Source organism: Tenrec ecaudatus, chromosome 1, assembly GCF_050624435.1.
Source record: "Tenrec ecaudatus isolate mTenEca1 chromosome 1, mTenEca1.hap1, whole genome shotgun sequence".
Lineage (NCBI taxonomy): Eukaryota > Metazoa > Chordata > Mammalia > Afrosoricida > Tenrecidae > Tenrec > Tenrec ecaudatus.
The window spans coordinates 51,174,975-51,202,862 of NC_134530.1; the positions used below are offsets into that span (position 1 = coordinate 51,174,975).

General features: G+C 38.2%; 1 protein-coding gene across 4 annotated transcripts in view; it reads right to left on the reverse strand.

Moving 5' to 3' along the window:
• The window catches only part of EYA3 (EYA transcriptional coactivator and phosphatase 3), a 92,863-nt gene that overhangs the window by 48,301 nt on the left and 16,674 nt on the right, over window positions 1-27,888 (reverse strand). For 2 of the 4 annotated variants that reach the window (XM_075553073.1, XM_075553060.1), the window contains exons 2-4: window positions 10,488-10,587; window positions 3,230-3,273; window positions 162-241 (exon numbers count right to left, since the gene is read on the reverse strand). In XM_075553073.1, the coding sequence (XP_075409188.1) occupies window positions 162-241; window positions 3,230-3,273; window positions 10,488-10,520 (157 nt within the window). In that variant the 5' untranslated portion in view covers window positions 10,521-10,587. The remainder of the gene's footprint in view (window positions 1-161; window positions 242-3,229; window positions 3,274-10,487; window positions 10,588-27,888) is intronic. The other 2 variants (XM_075553067.1, XM_075553052.1) reach the window with 1 other exon arrangement.

A 27,888-nucleotide genomic window follows, 5' to 3' on the forward strand; every position in this document is an offset into this window, starting at 1 on the left:
CAGGAAAGAACAAGATGAAAATACACATAAGGGCAGGAAAACCTTCTGGAAATTTTGGGACAAAAAAGGGAACCAGTGAAAACCAATTAAAAAGGAATAGCATTGCCTGGTTCTAGGAATACCTGTATGGGCAACTACGTCTGCAAAGAGGTAGTACTTACTTTCCTCAGACAAGGGAAGGCTTGAGGCAAGGCTTGAAGCTCCCGGTTTCTGATCACTGACTTCCGGGTTGCTCACCTGACTGGGAGAACCAACATGAATATATTAGCCCCTGGCTGATTTGCTGCGTTGTTAAAAGTGATTAGATTAAACCCACTTTCTCGTGATACATAAAAGGTAAGGTACAGCTTCTTTATATTTTTTATTTTCAGCAGCTACTTGAAAAGGTCCAAGGGCAGTACCCTCAGCCTTCTGCTGCTCCTGGTTGTACTGACAGACTCCTTCAGTTTTACGATCTCAGGAACTGTAGGTAAGTCACAGGCAAATCAGATTTTCTTCAAAGACCATATGGTAAAAGAAAAATTACACAACACTTAAAATGCTGTTCTCTCACTTTGTTTCCAAAATCCCACAGAAAAACAGGCAGATGAGTTCAGACAAGTGGTTCTCAATCTACTACAAATCAGAATCACTTAATAAGTTTTTGCAACTTACAGTTGCTAGCAAACAGGGGCTCTAAACCCTTGAAATGGTTCATGCCAATGAATTTCTTCCTTCCCCCAAAATAGCTTAATTATATATTATAGACTATGCAACATCCTTTTTTTAACTTATAAGGAGAATGAAGAGAATTTAGAGAACGGAATGTAAATTGGAAAATAAATGATTACAGTGGATACTTGGACAACGAGAAGATCCTCACTCATCATGGACTATGATTATTCTTTTGTCCCTCACAAAAGCCTCCTTTTCCTTCTACCATCCACTCCACTCTGTTATTTCCTCAACTACCAGTACAGGCAGTCTCTGGATTGCAAATGATTTCTCTTCTTAAATCTGTCTTTAATTCCAATTTTTAAACAAGTCAGACAGGCTAGGCATGGTTCATATTTCGCATCAGTCAAAGCAACTCCACATTCATGCTCCCTGGAAAGAAGCTTGCTTTGCTCCTTTACACTCTAGGGAGAAGAGGAAGACACTGAAGGAGGTGCTTGATCTATCTGGGGAAATAAGACTGATTAATCAAAGTTAAGAATTAATCAACAGCAAAAAATTTAAATGAAGTGTTAATTATATAAAAAGAACACATCAGGCCAAAATTCTTAAATCACATATAACATTTCTGAACTGGCCTCCAGCATTAAATATAGTACCAGAAAACGAATGAACAAAAATATATAAATATATTTTTAAATGCAAATATATTTATAAATATATAAACAAAAAACAAAATATATAAACATATACTATCAATATTTTTGCCTTCCCGGTATATTTTAAATGTCCACACCTGCTCAAACACAATTCCCAGAGGAAGGACATGAAGCTGAACTAGAGCATCACATTACAAGTGCCTGGAGAATGTGTGCTATTCTACTCTCTAATTCACTGCATAGTGCCTGGCGTCTTAGAAGCTTGCAAGCTGCTCTCCAAGTCTCAACAATTGGTTGCTGTTCAACTGAAACATGAGGGGAAGGAGGAGAGCCCAAACCAGGAGGGGCTATGGAATGTGTGGCCAACTGCCTCCTTTGCCACGAGCTCCAAAGAACTCGACGGTGTTTGTCTGCCGCTATTGAGCATTTTGATCAGAGTCCAAAGAAGAGTCCCAGTCAAATGGGGAAACCGAGGAACAGAATTTCAAAGTCGCAATTATCTAGGATTCCTAGTGCCATGAATATTGTATGAGCCCCTACAACTATTTCCCAGAGATCATCTTTAAATCTTAAACCAAAAATGTTTCCTGAAGCCTTCTTAAAATGAACAATAGTTTAGGAAAAAAAGGTCTACCTTGAGGGTTATGCTACTTTAAAAATTATTTATATGACATCAAATTGACAACAGCAAGTCAAAAGATGAGAAAGACGTGTGTGTATTAGATCTGCATTAACGTGAGGAAAATTCAACAAATGGGGCGAGAATGGTTGCACATCTTGAAGAAGGTAACCAATGTCTTTAAAATGCACACGCTGAAACTGTTGAGCTGGTGTATGTTTCACTACGTATATTCTCAAAACAAGAAAATAAAAAAATTTAAGGAAGTGAAAAAAACAAACCACTGCAATTGAGTCAATTCTGACTCACAGTGACCCTGCACAGAGTAAATGAAACTGTGTATCTTCATGTATTGTGCCTTATTTGTGCTGCAAATGTAACATTAAACTATCAAGAAAGAAAAAAAGAAACTACATATCTTATAGAAGCAGTCCGCCTCATCTTTCTCCTGTAGAGCAGGTGGCGAGTTTGAATGGTCAACCTTGCAGTTAGCAGCCCAATGCTTAACCTGCTACTCTACCAGAAATTCTTACCAAAAAAAAAAAAAGTGAAGTATTTAATTACGTCAGAACTGATAACTGACTTATGAAAGAATTACAAAGGGGCATAGGAATGGAACTCCTGTGGAAAGTTGGGAGACTGTATAAAATTTTTAGAGACATACCGTATATGTATAAGCCGAGTTTTCCAGCATATTTTAAAATGCCGTTTTTGTGGTAAAAGTAGGTGCTTTGGCTGATATTCGGGTCGGCTTATACTCGAGTATATATGGTAAATATAAACCTTGCTCAACACTGTGTATCATGAAAAAAAGTATGCTCTAAAACAGTGGTTCTCAACCTTCCTAATGCTGGGACCCTTTAATACAGTCCCTCATGTTGTACTGATCCCCCCAACCATAAAATTATTTTTTGTTGCTACTTTATAACTGTAATTTTGCTACTGTTATGAATCCACAACCCTGTGAAAGGGTTGTTTGACCCCCAAAAGGGTCACGACCCACAAGTTGAGAACTGCTGCTCTAAAATAACATAAATGAGGGGGGGGGAAAGTATACAAAAGTACACAAACTACATAAAGTGAACCTTGTAAATACCTCATTCTAATTCAACAGAATTCCTGTCAATAATCAGTACATAAATGTTAAGGGAAACTTTTTATCTTAAATCAAATAATTTCAAAATATAAAGGCTGATGGAAAGAAATAAGAGCAGGGCCATCATGTCCATATATTAAAGAGTTTGGGGGGCTGGGGGGAATTAAGTTGATCATTAAAAAGAAGTTCCAGTTTACATACCTTAAAGTTTGCTCTCCTGATTCCTGCATCTTGACTTTTTTCACCTGAAAAAATATACACAAAGGTACCAATGCAATGATCCATTTTTGAAATCATCTAGCATATGTAAATGGCAGGGTAACTTATTGTTTCATTTTGCTTTGCTTAGCTTTATTTAATTAACCTTTGCTGTATTTTGGAATAAGAAACCGTGGTCGTGCTATGGGTTAGGCACTGGGCTGCTAACCACAAGGTTGGTAGTTCAAATACACCAGCTGCTCCACAAGAGAAAGACGAGGGTGCCCGTGCCTACAAAGATTTACTATTACAGTCTCAGAAACCATAAAAAGTCCACGCTATCCTATAGGGTCACTATGAGTTGGAATAGACGGTTTGATCTTGGCTTATAATTTATCATAGAATCCCTGGTGGCACAGTGGTTAAAGCGCTCGACTGTATACCAAAAGGTTGGCAGTTCAAACCTACCCACCAGCCATTCTGCGGGGGAAGGATGTGGCAGTATGGTTCTGTAAAAATTAGTCTTAGAAACCCTATGGGGCAGTCCTCATCTATCCTAGAGGGTCACTGTGAGTCGGAATCAACTGTGGCAGTGAGGCTGGTTTGAGTGTATTTTAGACTTAGATTTACATGAAACTTTTTTCTTATTTTTTAAATGAAAACATTGGATTTCAGGCATGGTAAAATGTTAACCAGGATGGAGTATATTAATTTGGAGTAAGTCATTAGGCTTACTGTAGACGAGAACTAGGAATGTAAACTGAAATTATTCTTCTGGCAGAATAAATTAAATCAAAGCCAGTGAGATACCATTTCATACCCAGTAGGATGATGGCTGTCAGAAAAACAAATAGCAGGCATTGGTGGGGATGTGGAGAAAATGGACCCATCCACTGCTGGTGGGAGTATAAACTGGCATAGGTACTATCGAAAGGTCTGGAAGTCCCTCAAAAAGTTAAACATGGAATTTCCATTATGGCCTAGCACTTCTTTTTACCTTTTGTCTACGATATATTTTTTAATTTGTTTGTTTGCTAGGTGTCTCCCCTGTATTGTTATTTTAATAGTTTTAATGACATCTCTTACACAATCCATTATATCCATTCACATACAATTTTGTTGTTCAATCCCATCGAGTGGAGTTATACACTCATCAATGCTATCAGTTCCTCATTTGCCCCTGTCCTAGCATTTCTAATCCCAGGTGTAGACCCCAAAGATCTACAGCAGGGAAGCAAACAACAGACACTTGTACACCAATGCTCATCACAGCACCGCTATTCAAGATAGCCAAAAGGCGAGACTGCTCAAATGCCCATGAAGAGATGAATGGACAAATAAAATGTGGTATACACACATAATGCAGTATTGTTCATCAATAAAGAAAAATGAAGCTCTGGGACATGGTACAATACAGATGCTTTAAAAAAAGGGAAAGAAAACATTATGCTGAATGAAACAAACAAATACTGTATGTTCTACTTATATGAACTGTCTAGAGATTAAATGCATAAAGTTTATTAATGCTCATATGCAAGTTCAGAAAAAAGCTAAAGAAAATTAAAACAAGTCCACAAGAGTCAAAATATGACTGTAAGTCTATCCCACTTAAATTTTGAGAATGTGTTCATGAACAGATTTGATGCATTGAACACCAATGACAGATGACCTGATGAGCCATGGGAGGCCATCAAGATCATCATTTGTGAAAACGAAGTTATTAAAAAGACAGGAAAGAAAGAAAAGATCAGGAAAAAAGGTCAAGGTGAATGTCAGAAGAGACTCGGAAACTTGTTCTTAATCACATGGTAGCTAAAGCAAACAGAGGAAAGGATGAAGTCAAGGAGCTGAACAGAAAATTTCAAAGGACAGCTCAAGAAGACAAAGACAAATATTATAACAAAACGTGCAAGGTTAGAATTAGAAAACCAACAGAGGGGAACACGCTCAGCATATCTGAACCTGAAAGAACTCAAGAAAAAGTTCAAGCCCCGAACTGCAATTTGGAAAGATTCCATAGGCAAAATACTGAATGATGCATGAAGCATCAAGAAGAGACAGAAAGAACGCAGAGTCCCTGATCCAAAAAGACGCAGTCGCCAATCCACCATGTCAGGAGGTGGCCTATGAGCAAGAACCGGTGGTGCTGAAGGAAGAAGTTCAAACTGCACTGAATGCATTAGCCAAAAAACAAGGCTCCGGGAATCGAAGTGTTTCAGTAAGCTGAAGAAACACTGGAAGTACTTACTTAGCAATGGCAGGAAATTTAGAGGACAGTTACTTGGAAAATATATTTGTACCAATTACGAAGAAAGATGACCCAACAAAATGCTCAAACTATAGAACTATATCATTAATATTGCACAGAAGTAAAATTTTGCTTAAGATCATCCAACAACTGTTACAATGGCACATTGACAGGGAACTGCCAGAAGTTCAGGCTGGACTCAACAGAGGAACTCAGGGATGTCACTGCTGATGTTGGATGGCTCTAAGCTGAAAAAGAACACCAGAAAGTCATTTACCTGTGTTTCATTGACTGTGCGAAGGCGTTACAGTGTGGACCTTAATAAATTGTGGGTAACCTTGAGAAGTATAGAAATTCCAGGACACTTCATTGTATCCTCTCACCATACCTGTTCACTCTGTGTGCTGAACAAATCACTAAAGAAGCTGGATGTAGCATCAGGCATACAGAAAAGCTTATGAACAACCTACGGTATGCAGATGACACAACCTTGCTTGCTGAAAGTGAGGAGGACTTGAGACATTTGCTGATGGAGATTATGGGCTGTAGCCTTCATTATGAATTAAGACTCAATATAAGGAAGACCAACATCCTCCCAACTGAGCCAGCAGGTAGCATCAGCATAACTGGACAAATGGTTAAGTTGTCAAGGATTTCATCTTAATTGGATCCACAAAGTTCATGGAAGCAGCAGTCAAGAGATCAAAAGACATACTGCATTAGGTAAATCTGCTACGCAAGACCGCTTTAAAATACTGAAGAGCAAGGATGTTACTTTGAGGACTACGGTGTGCCTGACCCAGGCTATGGTGTCCCCATAGTATGATATGTATGTGAACGTTGGACACTGAAAAAGGCTGAAGAAGAATGGATGCATCTGAATTGCGGTGCTGGCGAAGACTGCAAGTACGAGGGACTGCTAAAATGACAAGCCTATCTGTGTTGGAAGACGTAGGCCAGAGCGCTACTTAGAGGCGAAGGTAGCAAGACTATTGCCTACAGAAGGGCCTGGTGTTTGGAAGGGCTGCGAGGAAGAGGAAGGTCCTCAGGGAGATGGAGCAGCACAGTAGCTTTATCAGTGGGCTCAGGCAGAGGACAATTGTGAAGATGGTGCAGGACTTGATGGCATCTAACAACAGAACAATGAAATGACAGACATTTTGTTACATATATTTTGCCATAATTAAAAAAAAATTCAGATATGCTTCACAGTTAAGACTATGCTGTTTGATAAAAGAGATAAAAACAATTTAGAGGTTGAGCCAGTTCTTTGCCATTTGTTCCATTCCTTTTTTCTCACTAAGCCCAAAATAACAGCTTTTCAAACCACTTTGGTTGTTTTCTGAGTCCGTCTCCCAATCTGCATTCCTGTTCTGTACCTCAGCCTAAGGCATACCGTTCATAGGATGCACCATTCATTTCTGTCTACAGATAAGTATTATTCATTTTTCTTAAAATCATTTTATCGGGCGCTTGTACAACTCTTATCACAATCCATCCATCCATCGTGTCAAGCACATTTGTGCATTTGTTGCCACTATTATTCTCAACACATTTGCTTTCTACTTGAGTCCCTGGTATCAGCTCCTTTTTCCCCTCCCTCCCCGCCCCCCTACCTCACGAACCCTTGATAGTTTATAAATTATTATTTTGTCATGTCTTACACTGTCCGACGCCTCCCTTCACCCACTTTTCTGTTGTCCGTCCTCCAGGGGGGGGTGTTATATGTAGATCCTTGTAATTAGTTGCCCCTTTCTACCTCACCTTCCCTCCACCCACTCGGCATCTCTACTCTCACCACTGGTCCTGAGGGGATCATCTGTCCTGGATTCCCTGTGTTTCCAGTTCCTATCTGTACCGGTGTAACATCCCCTGGTCTAGTCAGATTTGTAAGGTAGAACTGGGATCATGATAGTGGGGGGGGAGGAAGCATTAAAGAACTAGATGAAAGTTGTATGTTTCATTGTTGCTACACTGCACCCTGACTGATTTGTCTCCTCTCAGCGACCCTTCTGTAAGATGATGTCCAGTTGCCTACAGATGGGCTTTGGGTCCCCACTCCATACCCCCTCATTCACAATGATATGATGTTTTGTTCTTTGATGCTTGATACCTGATCCCATCGACACCTGGTGATCACACAGGCTGATGTGCTTCTTCTGTGTGGGCTTCTCAGCTAGATGGCCACTTGTTTATCTTCAAAAAGGCCCTAGATGCTATATCTTTTGATAACCGGGCACCATCAGCTTTCTTCACATTTGCTTATGCACTTGCTTTGTCTTCGGCGATCATGTCAGGAAGGTAAGCATCACAGATCGTTGGGTTATTAGAACAAAGTGTTCTTGCGTTGAGGGAGGACTTGAGTGGAGGCCCAATGTCCACCTGCTACCTTAATACTAAACCTATAAATATACTCATTTTTCTTCAAAATTTTTGAATATCAATTTATTTTTCAAAACCCTACTCGAGAACCATACAAAATAAAAGATCCATTTATTCTACCACCTCTGTAAATTACTAATGCTGAATCTGGTGTGAAAACTCAAACTCACCCTATCAAGTTGATTCCAACTCACAGTGACCCCATAGCACAAGTGAGACCTGCCCCTGTGGTTTTCTGAGACTTTAACTCTTTAAAGGGTAGAAAGCTCATAGTCTTTCTCTCCCATGGATCAGATAGTAGTTTCAAAATGCTGAACTTTTCATTAGCCACCCAGCACGTAACCACGACACCTTCAGGGCTGCACTACTAAATTATTTTCCTATGAAATTATGTCCTTTTAAAACTTGAGTTCTGAGAGCACCTTCCACAGCTACAATGGGTTTCTTAACACTTTAAAGACTTAATTGTTTTGTTTTGAATTTTTATCGAAACCACATAATTTCAGTATTGAAAGACATTTTGACTTAAATGAAAAAAAAATTTTTTTTGAGTTAAGAATTTTGATATAATTAGTGGGACACATATGTCCCGGGTATGTGTGTCTTAGTTGGTCAATGAAATCTGGTTGGTAAGATGAGACCAGTTTCTTCAGGTTTTACCCAGTTCCATAGGTCCCCACCAGATGGCAGCACATACTTAAAGTAGGACAGCTTCTCACTAAAGCCCAGAGGGGGAAAAACCTAAGTGGGCATTATATATCCCACCAGTCACAAAAGAGTTAAAAATGTTTCCTGGGGAACGTCTAGATTAAAAGCCAAGAGATAACACCCGTTTTCACTCTTCAAAAGAGTTCCAACTTGAATAACAACATATGCAGCTTCTAGGTGTAACAATGGGGGAAATAACGGTTTATTTGGTATAAAGATAGTGGTGATCGCATAAGGAACCTATGCTGCCATCAAAGGGTAAAATCTGAAGGCAAAAAAGACAAAGAGAAAGGACACAAGACTAGGCTTTATGTTATAATGTGAACAATGAACTAAACAAAAGGGACAACTCAATAAGGAAGACTAAAAGAGATGATGGAGTTAAATTAATGTAACACCTCACCTTATTTACAGGTAAATAGTGGGGTTAAAAAATCTTGATTTTATTTTTCATTATCAACTGAGGATAGGACTATTTTTGTATTCATTTTTCAGATTTCTACTACAGTAGATCTCTACTACAGATCCCCTCAAAGTCTGATATTTGCTCTATTCTATTTCTTAATATTTAATAAGGAAATGATGCCCTGTATCATCCTAAAATCTATTCTTAAAGCACTTTAATTTTTCTACTTCCTCTCAATCAAAGTAACCGGTTTACATATCACGTTATAAGAGTTGTATAAAATGGCATGGGAATAAAGCAGAGTAGAAAAGATAATTTGCCGGGCAGTTCGGCTTCACAATTCTCACCGTGAACAGGTCAGAATTAACTAACAACAATGCCCCTATCAATAGTAAGCCAACACACGAGTAAGTCAATAGTTAACACTGAAATTATAACTAGAGCTTTGTTTTACTACATTAAAAACTCAATGACAGATTGTTTTCCTTGATATATTTACTGTCTATAATTAGTTCCGACAAGCTTATAAACACTGTGGGGGGCAGTTTTTAACCCTACCAAGTACCTGATGATCAATGTTCCACATGGAAAAGACTGACATTCCAAGTGTTTCGAAAGGTCTTTTCTCCGGTTGGTTAGGTCTTCCTACTTTGTACTTACCTCATCAGAAAGGGCTAAAAGAATAAATGGCAAAATAATCAACAATATGCATTTCTTGGTCTAAAGAAACGTATTTAGAATAGTTTAAGGACTTTATTATTTAAGTAAAGGCTGGTATCCATTCTTTTATGAGAACTTAGCCTATTACCTGCTTTCAGAATTCAAAATTTTCTGGGTTGAATTTTCATAAAGATCAGCAGATATTTATCACTATATTTTCTCTTAATAAAAAATGCAAGAGGTCCACTTAGCACAGCAAATTTATCTTATTTCATAGAAAGAAATTCAAAACAAAAAATAATTTAAAAATAAGAAGCCATTAAACCTATACCATTTGAGAACATTTAAAACAAGTTTACTATTTATCACATTAAAATTACAAATTAAGAATTCAGTCTAGTCTCTAGGCTCTTGTGTGATTAAAAAATTAAGTGTTCAAATGATACTTTCCTTGGTTATTACTATTCTATAAAAAATTAAATCAATTAGAGCAATGCAGATAAAAATAATACTGACATTTTGGGTAGAAAAATGACTCAAAGTGTAGCTGATACTGATAAACAGATTTCCTCACTTATACTCTAAAAACTATAAAACTAACCATTGCTTTTTAAAAAAAGGCATTTCCACATACAATGCTCACTTTGTTATACTTAATTTTCTAAACCGACTCCTTAATTTAAAATTAAGCTAGTAATATATTAATTAAAAAACATAAGATTTTTCTTAGAAGAAAAGTATTAAGGAGTCTTTTCCTTATTTTTGCTTGAAATCTGCAGTATAACTGAGGAATAGTTACAATCTCTCAAGATTAGGTTGCCTATAACCGACTTAAAATTGTTAAAGGAAATACTTACTGGTTGTTCTGATAAATCTTGCTCTTCTTCCATGAGGACTCTTCTCTCTTCTTAAGCTTATGTGAAGGGAGTGCAAGTCTCTCTCGGCAGTCTTCACAATCTGTTTAAAAATGGGAGGGGGTGAGGAGATTCAAAGCTTTATGTACTCTTAAAGCATTATCATTGAGGCCATCAGAGAATAATTTTTAATATTTTGCTACCCCAAGCTTTCTACGTGAGTTCCAATCTCCAAATCTCAAACCTGCATGTGGCTTTTCAAAATTGATATGCTGCACCAAGGGAAGATAGGTGTACACACATGACTTTTATAATACCTTGCAAAGGCCAGCACGTGGAACCACTTGTGCTGTATTTAAAACACGGTTACTATAGTACCTAATGCATTAAACATTCTACACTGACAGCCATGTGCAGATAACGATAATTTTGGGGGAGGGAGTAGTTACATTAAAAATGATAAAAACTGGCTTAATATGTCAGTAAACTTTGATAAAATCTAACCTGCTTTAAAGTGGAACATTTATATAACTGTTAACTGACACAAAATCACTTTAAATAGGACAAAGTAGAATATTAACAATACTTTTACAATAACCACCTTTCTATATGTGATCATTTAAAGAAAAACTTATTTTTCTTGACCTATTTTAATAATGAAAATAAGCAAAACAAACCTTAAAATTCAGAGTTAAAGGAATACTGTCCTGACTTCTAAATGATGAAAGAAAAAAGAAAAATAAGATTCTAAACTCTGGTTAAGACCACCTTACTATGCGCCACCTGGTGAGAGAGAAAGAGAGAGATACACAAACCAACGAGAAAAATACTCTATATTCCTATTTAGTAAAAATGACACTTAGGATTTTCTCCCAAACGGAAGAGACTTCTAATGCTTTGTATCTACCACCAAGATAACCAAATTAACATATAAAGCAACAGCAAAAATATAATCATATTGCAGAAGCAATGAAAATAAATAGCATGCAAAGGAAAACGAAAAACTTCCGTTGTGTCAATGTACCACTACTCGAGTTCCAATACCGTCTCTTGGCGCAATTCAACATTTTACTATAAAGCCCCAAGTCCAAAATGGGGAAAGAAAGCAAACACGTGGAAAGGACACAATTAGATGCAAAGCTGCCTAACAGTTTTACTCCCTGCCCTGATCTAGTGCATCCAAAGGGAAAAAAGTATAAAGGTCAGAAGGGCTTGATTGCTCACGTGTAGCTCAGCTCACACAGACAGCGCAACGCCGAGCTAGCTCTCAGACTACATGACGCAGATGCGAGTGCTGCTGAAGTGGCGCGCAACAACTGAAGCAGTAACAGGAACCACCTTTCCTGAGCTTGTTTTGCTCTGCTCGAAAGAGCACAATAAACATGACGTGAAACGAACTCACGAGGCGAAAGATAAAACATTTTTGTGTTTTACCAGCTTATATTATTTTGGTTTTAAACGGAAACGTCTTTACTTACTGAAACCTTATTATTGTCTAAATGTGGATAATTACTTACATGGCCTCTTTCCATAGGAGAGAGTAAAACAGTATGAAAACATAAGAGGAAAAACCCAATGCTTTTTAATACCTCATCTGTTGAATTTTGGGGTGACCAGTTCTCAGCTAAACAAAAAATGAAAACATGCCATGTTTTCTTTAATAAGGGGCTACAACTGTAGAAAATGCAGCCCCTACGCAGATTCTTGATAAGAGCGAAAGAATAAATATTTCCCCCATATGGGGACAGATAATCCATCTCTGAGTAACAGAATGGTAAAGGAGACTTGTAAAAAAGGAGGCTCGATGACACAAGTGCTTTAATTTTGATTCTGAATACAAGAGTTAATTTATTAAAAATCCAGAACAACATTAGAGAACATAAGGCTTTAAAATATTGACTAAAAAAGGCTTTAAAATATTGACTAATGTTTCTTAAATGGCAAGAAACATTACAGTAAGGCAATAAAATTCTCAAGCTATACAAAACCAAATTGTTAAATTTTAACTTTTAAAATAAGGTAATATTGTATTGATTTTATGATAGATGTCTGTTATTTTTATTGAGATTAAATTCTATAGTAGGTTACATAAAATTTATAGTAGGTTACTAATAAATTTTATAGTAGGTTATTTTAAGAAAAAAATGGAATAATTTACCCGTTGCTACCTCTCATATTTCTTCTCCTTTGAAAACAAACGCTCCTGTTGTTTCCATCTCAAAAATTATACTCTTATTTTCTTTGCTTCTCAATGTAGCGCAATAGAAAAGGGCAAATACAATTCTATATTTAGGGGGAAACGTACTTTAAAAATCAGACTTGATATTAACTGATCAATTTAAAACAAAAGACTGAGAGAAAATGATTTATTACAGAATCTTTTGGAATTTTACCGGCAAAATGTGATCTATGGGAAGCTGGCAAATGTACACTCTACTATATTTATTAATTGAAAGATATTTTAATAATTACAGTAAATATAATTCTATTACAACATGCATCTAATATATCTACTTTTTAAATCAAGAGTATTTTTCATCCTTCTAATAATTTATAATTGAAATAACCTGAAATATAAAAAACTAAATATAAAAATGCAAGTATTTATCACAAGTTCGTAGTTGTCTATCAACTTTTCATATTAGATCTCAAAATACTTTCTGCAAGAGGTACATGCTTTAATAAAAAAAATCATGTTTACTAGTTATCATATGAAATTACTGAATAACAGAAAACAGTGCTCCAGCACTTGATAAGAAGTATACAAATATACTAATCATATTACTCGCATTTCCATCTATTAGTTCTAGAGCTTAATGTAATTGAAATAATTTTTACCATTAGTAAATGCTGACATTGTTCTACAGATTCAGCTTTTAAATACCAAACCATGCGACGGCTACGACAGAAATGTACAAAGTGGATTCTTAATGTAATTAAAACAAAGAGAATTAAAATTTAGCCAAGTAGCCAATGCAATTAAAAACACGCTCCTAGTTAATCTTTTGGTTAAGTAGTTTTGGGGCATTTGGATAATTACTCCTTTTCCTATTGGTTTTTAAATACAGTTTTACCATCTTTTTTGTCATTACCTGTATGTTTTCATGAACAGAAATCTGAGAAAATTTACAACTGGCAAAAGAAGTGGTATTTCCTAAGACTTCACTTTTCCCTACCTGCTAATACTGACAATAAAAAAAAATTAGAGCTTTGTGTGATTTGAAAATTTAATGCTATTGTGATTTCATATGCTCAAGAATATGCAGAATCCTTCTGCAACGAATTTTATTTTTAACATTAGAAATTAGAAGGAAATTAGTTAGTGATATATTTTATTTCAAAATTCTAATTAGAGTCCTACCTCATAATTTGTTTTGTACTAATTTCGATATACTACTTACTAAAAATTATCCAAAGCAGGAACTTAACTTCCTTCAGTATATCATTATAACTTTTTGGTATAGAAAGGGAAATTTTAAAAACAAATAGAGAAAGAAAAGGACATATATTTTAAAGCATAAAGTGAAAGTCAAATTGTTAAAAACAAAATATATGAGGAGGCTTCAAAAAGTCTATAGAAAATTTCATTATTTTAAAATTCTACTCTCCATGAACTTTTTGAAGCCCCCTCATATATAATCTTTAATTAGCTTTAAGAGTTGGGTCTAAATAAAACAAAACAATCTGATGACCAGTCTTGCTGGGGAACTTGCATGCAGCAAAATGTGCACAGTGAAATCAGGGGTTAACTGACTATTGTTGATACACTCCTGCCTAGAAAACAAGCAGTACATCAATTTGATGATCAGCCAAATTGCATTTTAGAAGTCTATTTACCACTACTTGTCAAACCTTATATATACTTACAAATAATTTTTATGCATACTATAGAAAAAGCTACAGACACTTCCCTGGGAGAAACTGACAGCATCCTTATCATTTACTTTTAAAAATCACAGCAATAAATAATAAACAACAGTAGATTAAAGAAGAATATTTGCAAAGTGGTTTATTATCACTTAACGTTTGTTATTAAAAGGTGATCACTTTGGTACTTCACAGTAGCAGATAGCCAATGCTTACCAAGGCATCTTCAAACGTTAATTATGTATATGCCTTGGATGGAGAATGCAAACAAAAAGCAAATACCCACTTCTAATGACTTTAAGACTACTGATTCGTGAAGAATTCCACAACAACTGCTCTACTTTAGAGGGGACCTCCTAATGAATTCAGAAACAAGTGTCTTAACAACTAAGGAACCAAACACAAAGCCTAGAGATAACTATTCAAAATAAATTTGAATGTATAAAGTAAGAGGTTTTAGCAGGCAAAATAAGAAAAGCTGTTTAAGGAAGCTTTCAAAATATGGGAAATGATTATGTAGTCTCTTGCTTCTTAGTAGTAAATGTTGGTAAGTATAGTGCAATGGATTTCTTTCATACAGCTTTTCTCACCACGGTCTTGTAAGGCCCACCAAATGATTGGGTGGGATTATGCACTTAAGGTGCTTAAGGCCCACCCAGGGCTTGGACAGCTTGCTAATTAATAATGCGAATAAATAAGCTGTATGGCACCTTTGTGGGGCTGGGACCATATAAATAAGGGGCATGATGACAGCCTAGTAAAGGGATCTATCAGTTTTGCCATCCTGCTAAGTTTAAGGTAAGCTTTCCCAGAGGATGGAGAGGAGAACCTAACTACCAAGAAGAATAAATTAGAGAAGAGTACATCCTTTGGACGTGGGATCCCTGAGTTAAGACAGACAGCTGCAATATCTGAGATGGTGTTAAGATGGTGAGAAGCACTAAGAGGCTGGCACAAAATGGTATGGTGGGCTTGCCAGCTCACAGAGCAAGAGAACTATGCACCTTTGGGTGGGACGCTTCCTGGTAGGTTGGGGCTCCCCCATACACTTAGCGGTAGTTATCAGGGTAATAGCCAGACCAAAGGGGTTGAAGACCAGAGAAAAGTCTGGCTGTGGGTATGGTTTACAAACTGGATCCTGAATCTATCTGAATACTGCACTGTAACCTATTATTGTCCAAATAAACTGTGAATATGGTGAACCCAACAGAGAAGGGCATGCCATGACAGGGACAGCCGGTGTCAACTTGGTAAAAAGGGTAGAGAGAGCAGGCATGGCTGCCCTAATGGTGCTTATCTGTCCCCCTCATGAAACCAGAGACAAGATGGTCAAGATGCTCCCACCAGGCCACTTCTACAGTGGGGATGACAGAAAACAGGAACATGAGCTGCAAAATCTATAGAATATATACATTAATTTTCAAGTACAAAGAAATTTCTTATTGAAAATGAGACCAAAATAACAATGGATATTTTGAGGAGGGTAGATGAACAGCGGCAATTAAGGAAGATCTATATCCTATACCACTCTTTCAGGCCAGTTATAATGGGAAGGGAAGAAAACCAACATTACTGAACATCTATTATACAATCAAGCACTTTTACATCCATTAACTTACATAATTTTATCTACAAAACTATCCTATGAGAAATGTGGTATCATCTCCCTACTAGACAAGACAACCAGGATTCAAATATTTAAACCACTTGTCCAATATTAATAGTTGAAAAAAAAAAGAATATTAATAGTTGAAGTGAAAAAACATAAAGTTAGACAGACCAGAAATATCAAAATCAATGATCAAATTTTTAAAATGGAAGTAAATAAAGAAAAATAAATATATATATATGAATAATTCTAAATATACGAAGTGGTAAGCATTCAAAATATTTTGGAGAAAATCAAGTGCCACGTTTATCTCATCTATGAATACGATACAGTCAGTGATGAGTAAACAGAAGTCAAACAACAAAGTGACATACTGTATATACTCGTGTATAAGCCGTTTTTCAGCACATTTTTAATGCAGTTTTTGTGGTAAAATTAGGTGCCTCGGCGGATATTCGGGTTGGCTTAGACTCGAGTATATACAGTAACAAGTTATGAAAAATAAGCTTTTATGAGACAAAAACTAAGAAATCTAAGATTAAAATGATATAACAAATGGAAGCAATATCTACAATAATTATGATAGAGCTAAATGGCTACAACATGAGACCAGTCGATTCAGAATTCACCAATAATCAACTACATACCAAGATATGCCTAACCTACCGTATATACTCGTGTATAAGCCAAATTTTTCAGCACATTTTAAATGCAGTTTTTGTGGTAAAATTAGGTGCATCGGCTGATATTCGGGTCAGCTTATACTCAAGTATATATGGTACATACCTGTCAGAGGATATTAGCAGGCAGTGTAAGTAACCACAAATATCAGCCCTTGAGAAAAAAAGAGACTATTTCACTACTACTACCAAATAAAGACATACAAATTTTAGTACTTAAGATGCTGTTTCATATCTATTAAATTACCAAAGAATACATCTAAACAAGAAAACCAAAAGTTACCTGGGCCATAAGAAGATATGCCATTCAGGCACAACTGACAGAATATAAAAGAAGTCACAAAATTGGCCAAAGCATAACCTTAATAATTTTTCTTGGGAATTACTGAAGAATTAAACAGAGGGAGGAAAAAAGCTAACTCTGTATATATATTTAAAAAGCACTGGCAAGTTTGTTATTTACAGAAATGAAACATTAGAAAGAATCTGCCCGGTGTATGAAGAATGGTTTAGCTATGCTATAACAGTATACTTTAGTATTCTATATTAAAATGAAAACTATAATAAGCTTATTTAAAAGATGGAAATATAAGCTTTTATATTCATTAGAAGTACATAAATATGCATCGATAAGGATCAGAAGCAGACACAACAATGAATGCTTTAAGGCTGTACACTAAAATGTTAAAATATTTGCAAAATGCTTTATCAAAAGTATTCCTCAAGACATTAAGTTTAAAATTGCACAAAAAGTCTGCATTTTTCTCTCTTCTTCAGGGAAGAAATTTCACCTTTAAGGGAAAGTCATAACCTTCAAAATCTCAATGATGTCACGCCAACACTACAGAATCCTATGTAGGGGGTGAATTTTATTTTCTTGCTCTATTATCTCTTTCATAAGAAGTCACAATCAGAACACTTATGTATATTGCACATAAATATGGGGTGTACGTGTTCTTTTATGGTTGAGTCATGGCCCTGAATGTTCTCCAACAGCTAGAGTATGATATTAGTAAAAACTTCACGTGGTTTTTAACCTTTCTGAACAAAAATTACTCCTGTGAAAGCAAGTAAATATATAACCAAAAAAATGCTACTAGGGATATAGATGTACAGGGACTGCTACATGACATCTGTAAATAGAAAACCAGTGGTGGGCCCCAAGGCTGTTGATTCCCTAAAGTTGTTTTTTACCCTCCTGATGTGGAACTGAGCATATAAATTGCCTTTTAAAATCACATTCCTAATATTACCTTAGGCTACTTATTCTTTTTCCTTCATTACATCTCTAACCTACATTGTATTACTTTGGCCTCATAGAACATGCTAAATTTTTTAATGTTTTCTTTTTATAAACACAAATTCCTTTTTCAATGTATTAATTAGCATTTTAAAATGTCCTCAAAATATCCTAAAATTAAGATTCTTTTTTAAGCTACTTATTAGTTCTCGGGATAGTTGAAGCAAAAATAACAAACTTGTTTCTCTTAATAATCACAGGTCTTTAATTTACCACACAGACTTTTGATTTGCTGTTTATTAAACAGGTCATTTTAATCATTATAAATTAAATCAAAGTAAACTATTTTACTTTTTCTGGACAGTGAGAAGCATCATGCTTTTGGAAAAACAAAGTATCTTTCAACCTACTAAAACTTGAAAGTTATTAGTGAGAAGCCTCCTGCTTCACTGTAAGCTAATCAAGAAAAATGTTTCAAAATTATTCCAGCTTCTACTTATGGTCTATAAATCTAGCAATGAATAATTCTGCTAAAACTATTCATTTTTCCTTAGTATCTTCACTTTAAGTTCCACCTTATTCTTCTTGCTATCTGACAGCATTTGGTAGGCAGTCAAATAAATATTTGTTTAGTCAAGCACAATTTCCAAATTTTTGATTACTATTACTACTTACCCGTTCATTCAGACCTTTAATATATTTAGAAGCACAAAAACAAAAACAAAAAAACTCCACTCTCCCCATTTCCTATCAAGGAAGCCTACATCACAACTTTAATTCTTTAAAAGATTTTTACCCACTCAAGGAACATAATTTTGAAGTGGTGTTAACCAAAAAGTTTTCTTTAGAGATAGCAAACTCACTCACTGGATCAAGTCAGTGCCAGGGCAGCACTGCCCGGTGAGCCCCCGAGGCAGTAGCGGAGCCCGTATCGGAATGGCTGGTGGTTTTGAACCGACCCCGAGTCCTTCAGCCCAGCTCATGACCACCATCCACGAGAGAGAGCAAGGAATGACATCATTCAAGCCTAGCTTTTTAAGCCCAATTTTATTATCACATACCAGTGACCATACGTGCTACATCCATTTCTGCCATTAGCAGACTAAGATTTTAAATTAGAAGGAAGGAGGGAGGGAGGGAAGGAGAATAGAGAGAAAGAGGAAGGAAAGAAAGGGGGAGAGAAGAATCCTCTCTCAATTACATACACACCAAACTATCCTGAAATAAGAATTCTGCATCCACGCTCTAACTCTCAGAGCCTGTGACTGCTACCTTATTTGGAAAAAGATTCTTTGTAAAAATAATGAAGGATTTTGAAGTGAGATTATCCTGGATTATCTGGTGGGCACTTAATACTACCACAGGTGCCCATATAAGAGAAAGGCAAAGGGCAACTGCACACAGAGAGAGGGTGAGGCAAGAGGCGGATGCAGCGGTACTGCACACAATGTCAACAGCTCCCAGAAGCTTGAAGAGACCAGGAACAAATTCTCCTCTAGAGGGAGAAGTTCACGGCACGGCCGACACCCTGACCTCAAACATCTTCCCTGTAGAACTGTGAGAATAGAAGTGTCTGTTGTTTCAAACCACTAAGTTGTTGCTATTTTATTATCATAGCTACAGGAGACTGTTACAAATAGCATAGTTCTTTTATTTTTTACTATTCTCTCTGCTTGGATTTGTTGGCCACCTGCTGGTCACCGAGAGAAGTACACAAGCTGAAAACAATGCAGTATTTAAAGAAGACAGCAGCACATGAGTCTAAGTACAAGCCAAGAAACTGCTTCTAAACATTAAAACGCAGAGTGAACACAATGCACTAGAAAACTTTCCAACTACAAGTAGTCCCCATTCATAGAGATCTATTTGTGTGTCTTTAAGTAGAATTTATTGGTAAGTCAGAACTGTTGCATTAGACCATTTAGCTTTTAGCCTTTCTTGCAAGCAGCAGCTCTGGTGGCAAGTGGGGGTGGGGGAATTATGCAGTGGGCTGCTAATTGCAAGGTCAGCAGTTTGAATCCACCAGCAGGTCTACAGCAGAAACATGCCTGCTGGAGCAGCTCTGCTCTGGCCTGGTGCTTGCTATGACAATATGTAGGTTTAGCACACCATCCACCCCCACACAAAAGAGCCCTGGTGGCTCAGAGGGCTGGTAACCTTAAGGTTACTGGCTCAAATCCACCAGCTGCTCCAAGGGATAAAGATTCTTGGAAACCCTATATAGGATCAATGAGTTGAAACTGATTCAATGGCAGTGGGTGGGCTTGGTGAGGGCAAAAAGCAGCTTTGGGGGTACCATGGTTAAGTGCTCGGCAGCTAGACAAAGGCTCAATGGTTTTGAACCCACCAGCACTCTGCAGAAGACATATGGCAGTCTGCTTCTGCTTGGAAACTCCATGGAGTAATTCAACTCTGTCCTGTAGGGAAACTATGAGTCAGAATAGACTCAATGGCAGTGGGTTTGGTTAGTGCAAGAAAAACTGCACATGAGCAAGTGAAGGTGATACAAATTGTAATGAAGAATTTGTCTTTAGGGGTTGGTTCAATCGTTTCAAGGTGAAATCAATTTATGAGTTGTCAGTAAGCCTACCATTTATAACCTGGGACTTAGTATAATTCAAGTCAGCCTCTCTAAAAGAACTGTCACATATTTCAAAGTTAGCATTCTCCTTTCACTCTGGGCCAAACTTTAAATGTATAAAGTAGAAGTTCCCAGTGACACAGTCCCAGGTACTTCATGAATCCTGAGATTTACTGTTTATTCTGATGCCTATAGAATAAACTCAACTACTAGTACCAATCTGTAAGACAGCATTCAAAACAGGTAATCAAGGTACCTCTACGGTTTAGTGTGGATAAAATTTTACTGCTAGGCACGTGAAAAGTACATGAAGTTCAAATTTCAGTATTCACAAACAAAATCTTAGTGAAGCACAGTGGGGCTGATGTTTGACATAGTGTCTATGGTAACTTCATGCCGGTTTCAACAGAGGTTGTGCAGCCACCTACTCCTTCATGGCAGCCCCACGCTCTAGAGCTGAGCCGGCAAAGATGATAACTCCTTGAAATGTGGAGACTGTGGCCCCACATTTTGAAACCAAGAAGGAAGGCCCCGCTTCCTGAGGCTCTGCTGATCTACAAGATCCTCCAAAACGATCTTTTCTTTTTCTTGGAGGGCAACAGATGGTGCTCCTTTGGCCTGTTTCCTTTCTGCAGAACTCCAAGAGGCAGACAGATTTCTTTCCTTTCCTCATCTCTGGCCTTGTCAGTTTAAGGTGATGAGCGTTCTCCTGTGGTAGTTGATTACACCCGTCAGAGGTGTAATTTCTTTAACAAAAGTCTGAGTAGGTACCCTCTTGATGAAAATTCTGCATGTGTTCTTAGTTCATTTGCACAAAAATTCTAAAACTTTAAATCATTTTCATTTTACAGTTTATTTTTAAGTCTATCTCTTTCCTCTTGCATTTTATTTTTATTTACTATAAGGGCAACCATGAGGGTCTTTTTAAAAAATCATTTTATTGGGAGTTCATACAATTTTTATCATTATTTATACATACATCCATTGTGTCAAGCACATTTGTACATTTGTTGCCATCATCATTCTCAAAACATTTGCCTTCTATTTAAGCCCTTAATATCAGTTCCTCATTTCCCCCCTTCCTCCCCATGTCCCCTCCCTCATGAACCCTTCATAATTCATAAATTATTTTGTCATATCTTACACTGTCTGACGTCTCCCCTCGCCCACTTCTCTGCTGTCCATCCCCCAGGGAGGAGGTTATATGTATATTCTTGTAATTGGTTCCCCCTTTCCACCCCACATTCCCTCCACCCTCCAGCATCGCCACTCTCACCACTGGTCCTGAAGGAATCATCTGTCCTGGATTCCCTGTGTTTCCAGTTCCTATCTGTACCAGTGTACATCCTCTGGTCTAGCCAGTTTTGTAAGGTAGAATTGGGATCATGATAGTGGGGGGAAGGAAACATTTAAGAACTAGAGGAAAGTTATATGTTTCATCACATGAGGGTCCTTTAAGATCTTACTTAGAAGTCTCAGCTAAATAAAGTTCATTACAGACAAGTTCTACTTCTCATAAAATATTTGAGCATAATTCAGACAAGTTCTCTGCCACTGTACAAAAGGCATTACTTCCACTACCCAATCATGTTCACCATGTCCGTTTTCCCCATATAAATTGGTTTTATTTCATTTTTTAATTTTAAAAACTTATTTTATTGGGGGCTCATACAACTCTTATCACAAACTATACATACATCAACTGTCAAGCACATTGGTACACTGGCTGCCCCATTATTCTCAAAATATTTGCTCTCCACTTAAGCCCTTGGTATCATTTCCCCCCTTCTTTCCCGCTCCTCCCTCCCTCATGACACCATGTCCTTTTAAAGTCTCACTGCAAGCACATTTAATGTCACATTTCTAGCATTAAATAATAAAAATTATTCAAGCAATTAAAAATGTTGTGGTGGTGCTTTATGTACTATCTAAGACAGTGGTTCTCAACCTGTGGGTTGCGACGCCTTTGAAGGGAGTCAAACAACCCTTTTACAGGGGTCGCCCGATTCATAACAGTAGCAAAATTACAGTGATGAAGTAGCAATGAAAATAATTTTATGTTGGGGGGCCACCACAACATGAGGAACTGTACTAAAGGGTTGTGGCATCAGGAAGGTTGAGAACCACTGCTCTAAGATGATCAAGACTTTCTCTATAGGATCTCATCTCCTTCTGAACCCTCATAAGAGAACTGTCTTTGGTGTCCATAATTCTACCAACAGTTGAACAGTATGTTATGCTTTCAGCTCTTAACCCCAAGGTTGGAGGTTCAAACCTATCGATCCCTCTGTGAGAAAAAGATGAGGTTGTCTACTCCAATAAGGTCTTATAAACCCTAAGAAGCAGTTCTACCCTGGTCTATAGGGTCACTGAGTCGGAATCGAAACCACGTACTCTATAAAAAATGTCATCCAAATCCGTTTACTCTCCATGTGCTTCCTTAATCAGAATTAGGCAGACCATTTTGATTCCAGAGTGCTGACAACGCATACATTTGTATTCTCTTTCTCCAGAAGACCACTCCAAAAAAAATGCTACCAGTTACTGTTGAGTCAATTCTGACTCAGAGTGACCCCAACAGGGCAGAACAAAATTATCTCAAGGAATTTCTAAGATTGTTGTCTGTGATAGTTTACAGACCTCTCTGAATGGGCCAAGAAAGTAAAGGTAATTGTATCTCACGTGAACGCTCAACAAAGGATTACCTCTGAAGAGGAGGACTTTAATAATCAAGTGGATAAGATGACGCGCACTGTGGAGACTGGTCCTCCTCTTTCCTCTGCCAGCCCTGTTATCGCCCAATGGGCACATGAACAAAGTGGATATGGCGGCAGGGATGGAGGTTATGCATGGCCACAGCAACATGGACTTCCACTCACCAAGGCTGACTTGGCCACTCCCACTGCTGCGGCCCCATCTGCCAGCAGCAGAAACCAACATTAAATTCAAGAAATGGAACAATTCCTCGGGGAGATCAGCCAGCAACTTGGTGGCAGGTTGATTGCATAGGACCACTTCCATCATGGGGGGGACAGCGTTTTGTTCTTACTGGAATAGACACCTACTCTGGATATGGATTTGCCTTCCCTGCACGCAATGCTTCTGCCAAAACTACTATTCGTGGACTTACAGAATGCCTCATCCACCGGCATGGCATCCCACATAGCATTGCTTCAGATCAAGGAACTCACTTCACAGCAAATCCAGTGCGGCAATGGGCCCATTCCCATGGAATCCACTGGTCGTATCATGTTCCTCATCATCCTGAAGCTGCCGGCTTGATAGAACGATGGAATGGGCTCCTAAAGACACAATTACGGCACCAACTAGGTGGCAACAACTTGCGGGCTGGGGCAATGTTCTCCAGGAAGCTGTATACACTCTAAACCAGCGGCCAATATATGGTGCTGTGTCTCCAATAGCCAGGATTCATGGATCCAGGAACCAAGGGGTGGAAGCTGGAGTGGCACCACTCACTATTACTCCTAGTGATCCCCTTGCAGCAATTTTGCTTCCTGTCCCAGCAACCCTGTGTTCCTCAGGCCTGGAGGTCCTGGTGCCTAAGGAAGGAACTCTCCCACCTGGAAACACAGCACGGATTCCACTGACCTGGCAGCTGAGAATGCCCCCTGGGCACTTTGGGCTTCTCATGCCTTTGGACCAACAGGTCAGGAAGGGTGTCACTGTACTAAGTGGTGTGATTGATCCTGATTACCAAGGAGAAATTGGATTGGTGTTACATAATGGAGGTAAAGAAGAATATGTCTGGAATCCAGGAGATCCCATAGGCTGCCTCTGAGTACTACCATGTCCTGTGATTAAAGTAAATGGTAAATTACAGCAACCCAATCCTGGCAGGACTTATAATGACCCAGACCCCTCAGGAATGAAGGTCTGAGTCACCCCACCAAGCAAAAACCACAGCCAGCTGAGGTGCTTGCTGAGGGAAAAGGTAATACAGAATGGGTAGCAGTAGAAGGTAGTTCTACCTATCAATTACGACCATGTGATCAATTGCATATATTTCCTTTGTTCAGGTATGTTATATCAGATACAATTTGACTCAGTGTGTTTTCATTTATATGTAAGCTAGATGATTGATAAGTAAAAGTGTGATTTCATTATATAAGTATATATGGCTAAAGAATTGTGTACAGGTGCCAGGTTGGCAAGGAGTGGATTGTGATAGTTTATTGTGCTAGCCTGGCCGATAAACACAAGTGGGATTAATTGAAGGGCGGAGAGATAAATGGCTCGGTGAGCCTCATCTTGCTTGGCTCTCGCTCTTTAATCGGACCAGAGTGCGGCTGCCTTGCTTCTTGTGTCCCACTACCTGTGGGACACCTAGCCTGTGGACTGTGTCACTGTAAGTTAAGGTCCCTTTAACTTGTTCATCTCTGGAGCAGGGGACCGACAGTTGGTGACCTGCCTTGCTGTTTGCTGCCTGGGTATATATATAAAGTCCAGCTCTCGGCAGCCCTCAAGACTTAAAGGACTGCTAGTGTCTCACTGCTTTATAATTTAACTGTTCATTTCTTGTGTTATGTATCTATCTTTATATATATATCTATATCTATATATATATATATATATAATTACTAGTAATCTGCTTTTGTCTCTCTGGAACCCTAACACATTGTCTTTACAGAACATAAATTACCAAATCTTTTGCCCACCCGGTAGGTTGATGAGTTTATTTAACACACTGATCTTCAGCCTGTTTGATCCCAAGGTGAAGACAGGAGTACCAGGCATCAAAAGACCCAAAACAATCATATTGATGAGAACAAAGGGGGTCAGAGTGGAGACCCAAAGCCTATCTGTAGACAATTTGACATCCCTTCACAGAAGGGTCACAAGGAAGGGTCGAGTCAGCCAGAATGCAGTATAGCACCAACTCAACACGCAACATCCTTCCAGTTCTTTAATGCTTCCTCCACCACCATTACCACCATCCCCCACCCCCACTATCATGATCCCAGTTCTTCCTTACAAATCCAGCTAGACCGGAGCATGCACACTGGTACAGATAAGAGCTCTCGACACACGGAACCCAAGACAGAGAAACCCCTCAGGAAGAGTAATGGGAGTAGCGATGCCATGAGGGTGGAGGGAAGGTGGGGGGAGAAGAGGAAGAAAGGGGGAACCAATTGCAATGATCGCCATGTAACACTCCCTTACCCCCCAGGGGGACAAACAACAGAAAAGTGGGTGAAGGGAGAAAGCAGATGGTGTAAGATATGGAAATAATAATAATTTATAATTTATCAAGGGTTCATGAGGGAGGGAGGGGAAAAAGAGCTGATACAAAGTGCTCAATTATAAGGAAAATGTTTTGAAAATGGTAACAAAGTATGTACAAATGTGCTTGATACAATTGATGTATGGATTGTTTTAAGAGCTGTAAGAGCTCCCAATGATCTATTAAAAAAAAACACTGATCATCTAAGGCATTTATTTAATTCATTGTTAAGAAATATTTAGGTACCTAAGTACTAGTCACTGTTCATGGGGAAAAGAACACTATCAAAAAGAGACACCCCCATCACACTCGACCGGAAAACAATCCCAAAGGCCAACAAGCAGTCGTTGAACTAGGAAAACAATCCCAAAGGCCAACAAGCAGTCGTTGAACTACAAGCTTTTCTTTTTTGTTGTGTTTTGTTTTGTTGCTTGGTTTTGCTCTGTCTTGTTTTTGTACATGTTATTATCTCCCCAGGTCTGTCTAAATAAGATAGGCTGGATGAGCAATCTGGAGGCGAAAACAACAGGACCAACAATTCCGGGGGGATATGCGAGAGGGGGAGGTGGGGGAAAGGAAGTGATGTTAACAAACCCAGGGACAAGGGAACAAGTGATCCAAATCGATGGTGAGGAGGGTGTAGGAGGACTGGTAGGGCTTGATCAAGGGTGATGCAACCCAGAATTACTGAAACCCAAGTTAAGGCTGAGCATGATAGTAGGACAAGAGGAAAGTAAAAAGAAATAGAAAGAGCTAGGAGGCAAAGGACATTTATAGAGGTCTAAATATAGGCATGTACATATGTAAATATATTTATATATGAGGATGGGAAAATAGATCTATGTGCATATATTTATAGGTTTAGTATTAAGGAAGCAAATGGACATTGGGCTTCCACTCAAGTACTCCCTCAGTGAAAGAATCCTTTGTTCTATTAAACCGGAATTCCATGATGCTCACCTTCCCAACACCATCACTGAAGACAAATGTGTGCATAAAAAATGTGAAGAAAAAAAACAAAAATGTGAAGAAAACCGATGGAGCCCGGCTATCAAAAGATATAGTGTCTAGGGTCTTAAAAACTTGAAGGTAATCAAGCGGTCATCTAGCTTAGAAGCAACGAAGCCCACATGGAAGAGGGACACCAGCCTGTGTGAACACGAGGTGTCGAAGGGATGAGGTATCAGGCATCAAAGAACAAAAAAATCATATCATTGTGAATGAGGGGGAGTGCGGACCCAAAACCCATCTGTAGGCAACTGGACATCCCCTTACAGAAGGGTTGCAGGGAGCAGAGTAGCAACGATGAAACATACAACTTTCCTCTAGTTCCTAAATACTTCCTCCCGTCCCGGCCCCTCTCCCCCTCTATTAAGATCCCAATTCTATCTTACAAATCTGGCTAGACCAGAGAATGTACACTGGTACAGATAGGAACTGGAAACACAGGAAATCCAGGACGGATGATCACCTTAGGACCAGTGGTAAGAGTGGTGATACCAGGAAGGTGGGGTGGAAAGGGGGAACTGATTACAGGGATCTACATGTAACCTCCTCCCTGGGGGATGGACAACAGAAAAAGTGGATGAAGGGAGACGTCAGACAGGGCAAGATATGGCAAAAGAATAATTTATAAATTATCAAGGGCTCATAAGGGAGGGGGCGCTTGGAGAGTAAATGAGTAGCTGATACCGGGGCGTAAGTGGAGAGCAAATGTTTTGAGAATGATGAGGGTAATCAATGTATAAATGCGCTTTATACAACTGATGTATGTATGGACTGTTATGAGTTGTAAGATGATTTTTTAAAAAGACACAAGTCCCTGTTCTTTTTGTTTATATTCTAATTGAAGAGACAGGCATAGGCAAACATTTAATATTCTAGCAATTTTTTTAAGCATTAGAAAAAAGACTACCTTAGGTACGGAGGCTAAGAAACTCTTCCCTGATAACACTGGAGACAAGTGACAATTGTACAGAGACCTGGAAGGCGAAGGAATGTGACACTTGATTAAATTCCATTTTTATCTTCTGAATTTTTGAATCGTTTGTTTTCTGGATCTTGTATGTTTAAAAATGCCTTTATCTTGCCTTCATTACTGAGAATAAACCTAACTATGTTTTAAAATAATTTTTCCTCCAAATATTGAGACTATTTCATCCAACACATGGTGTTGCCATTTTAA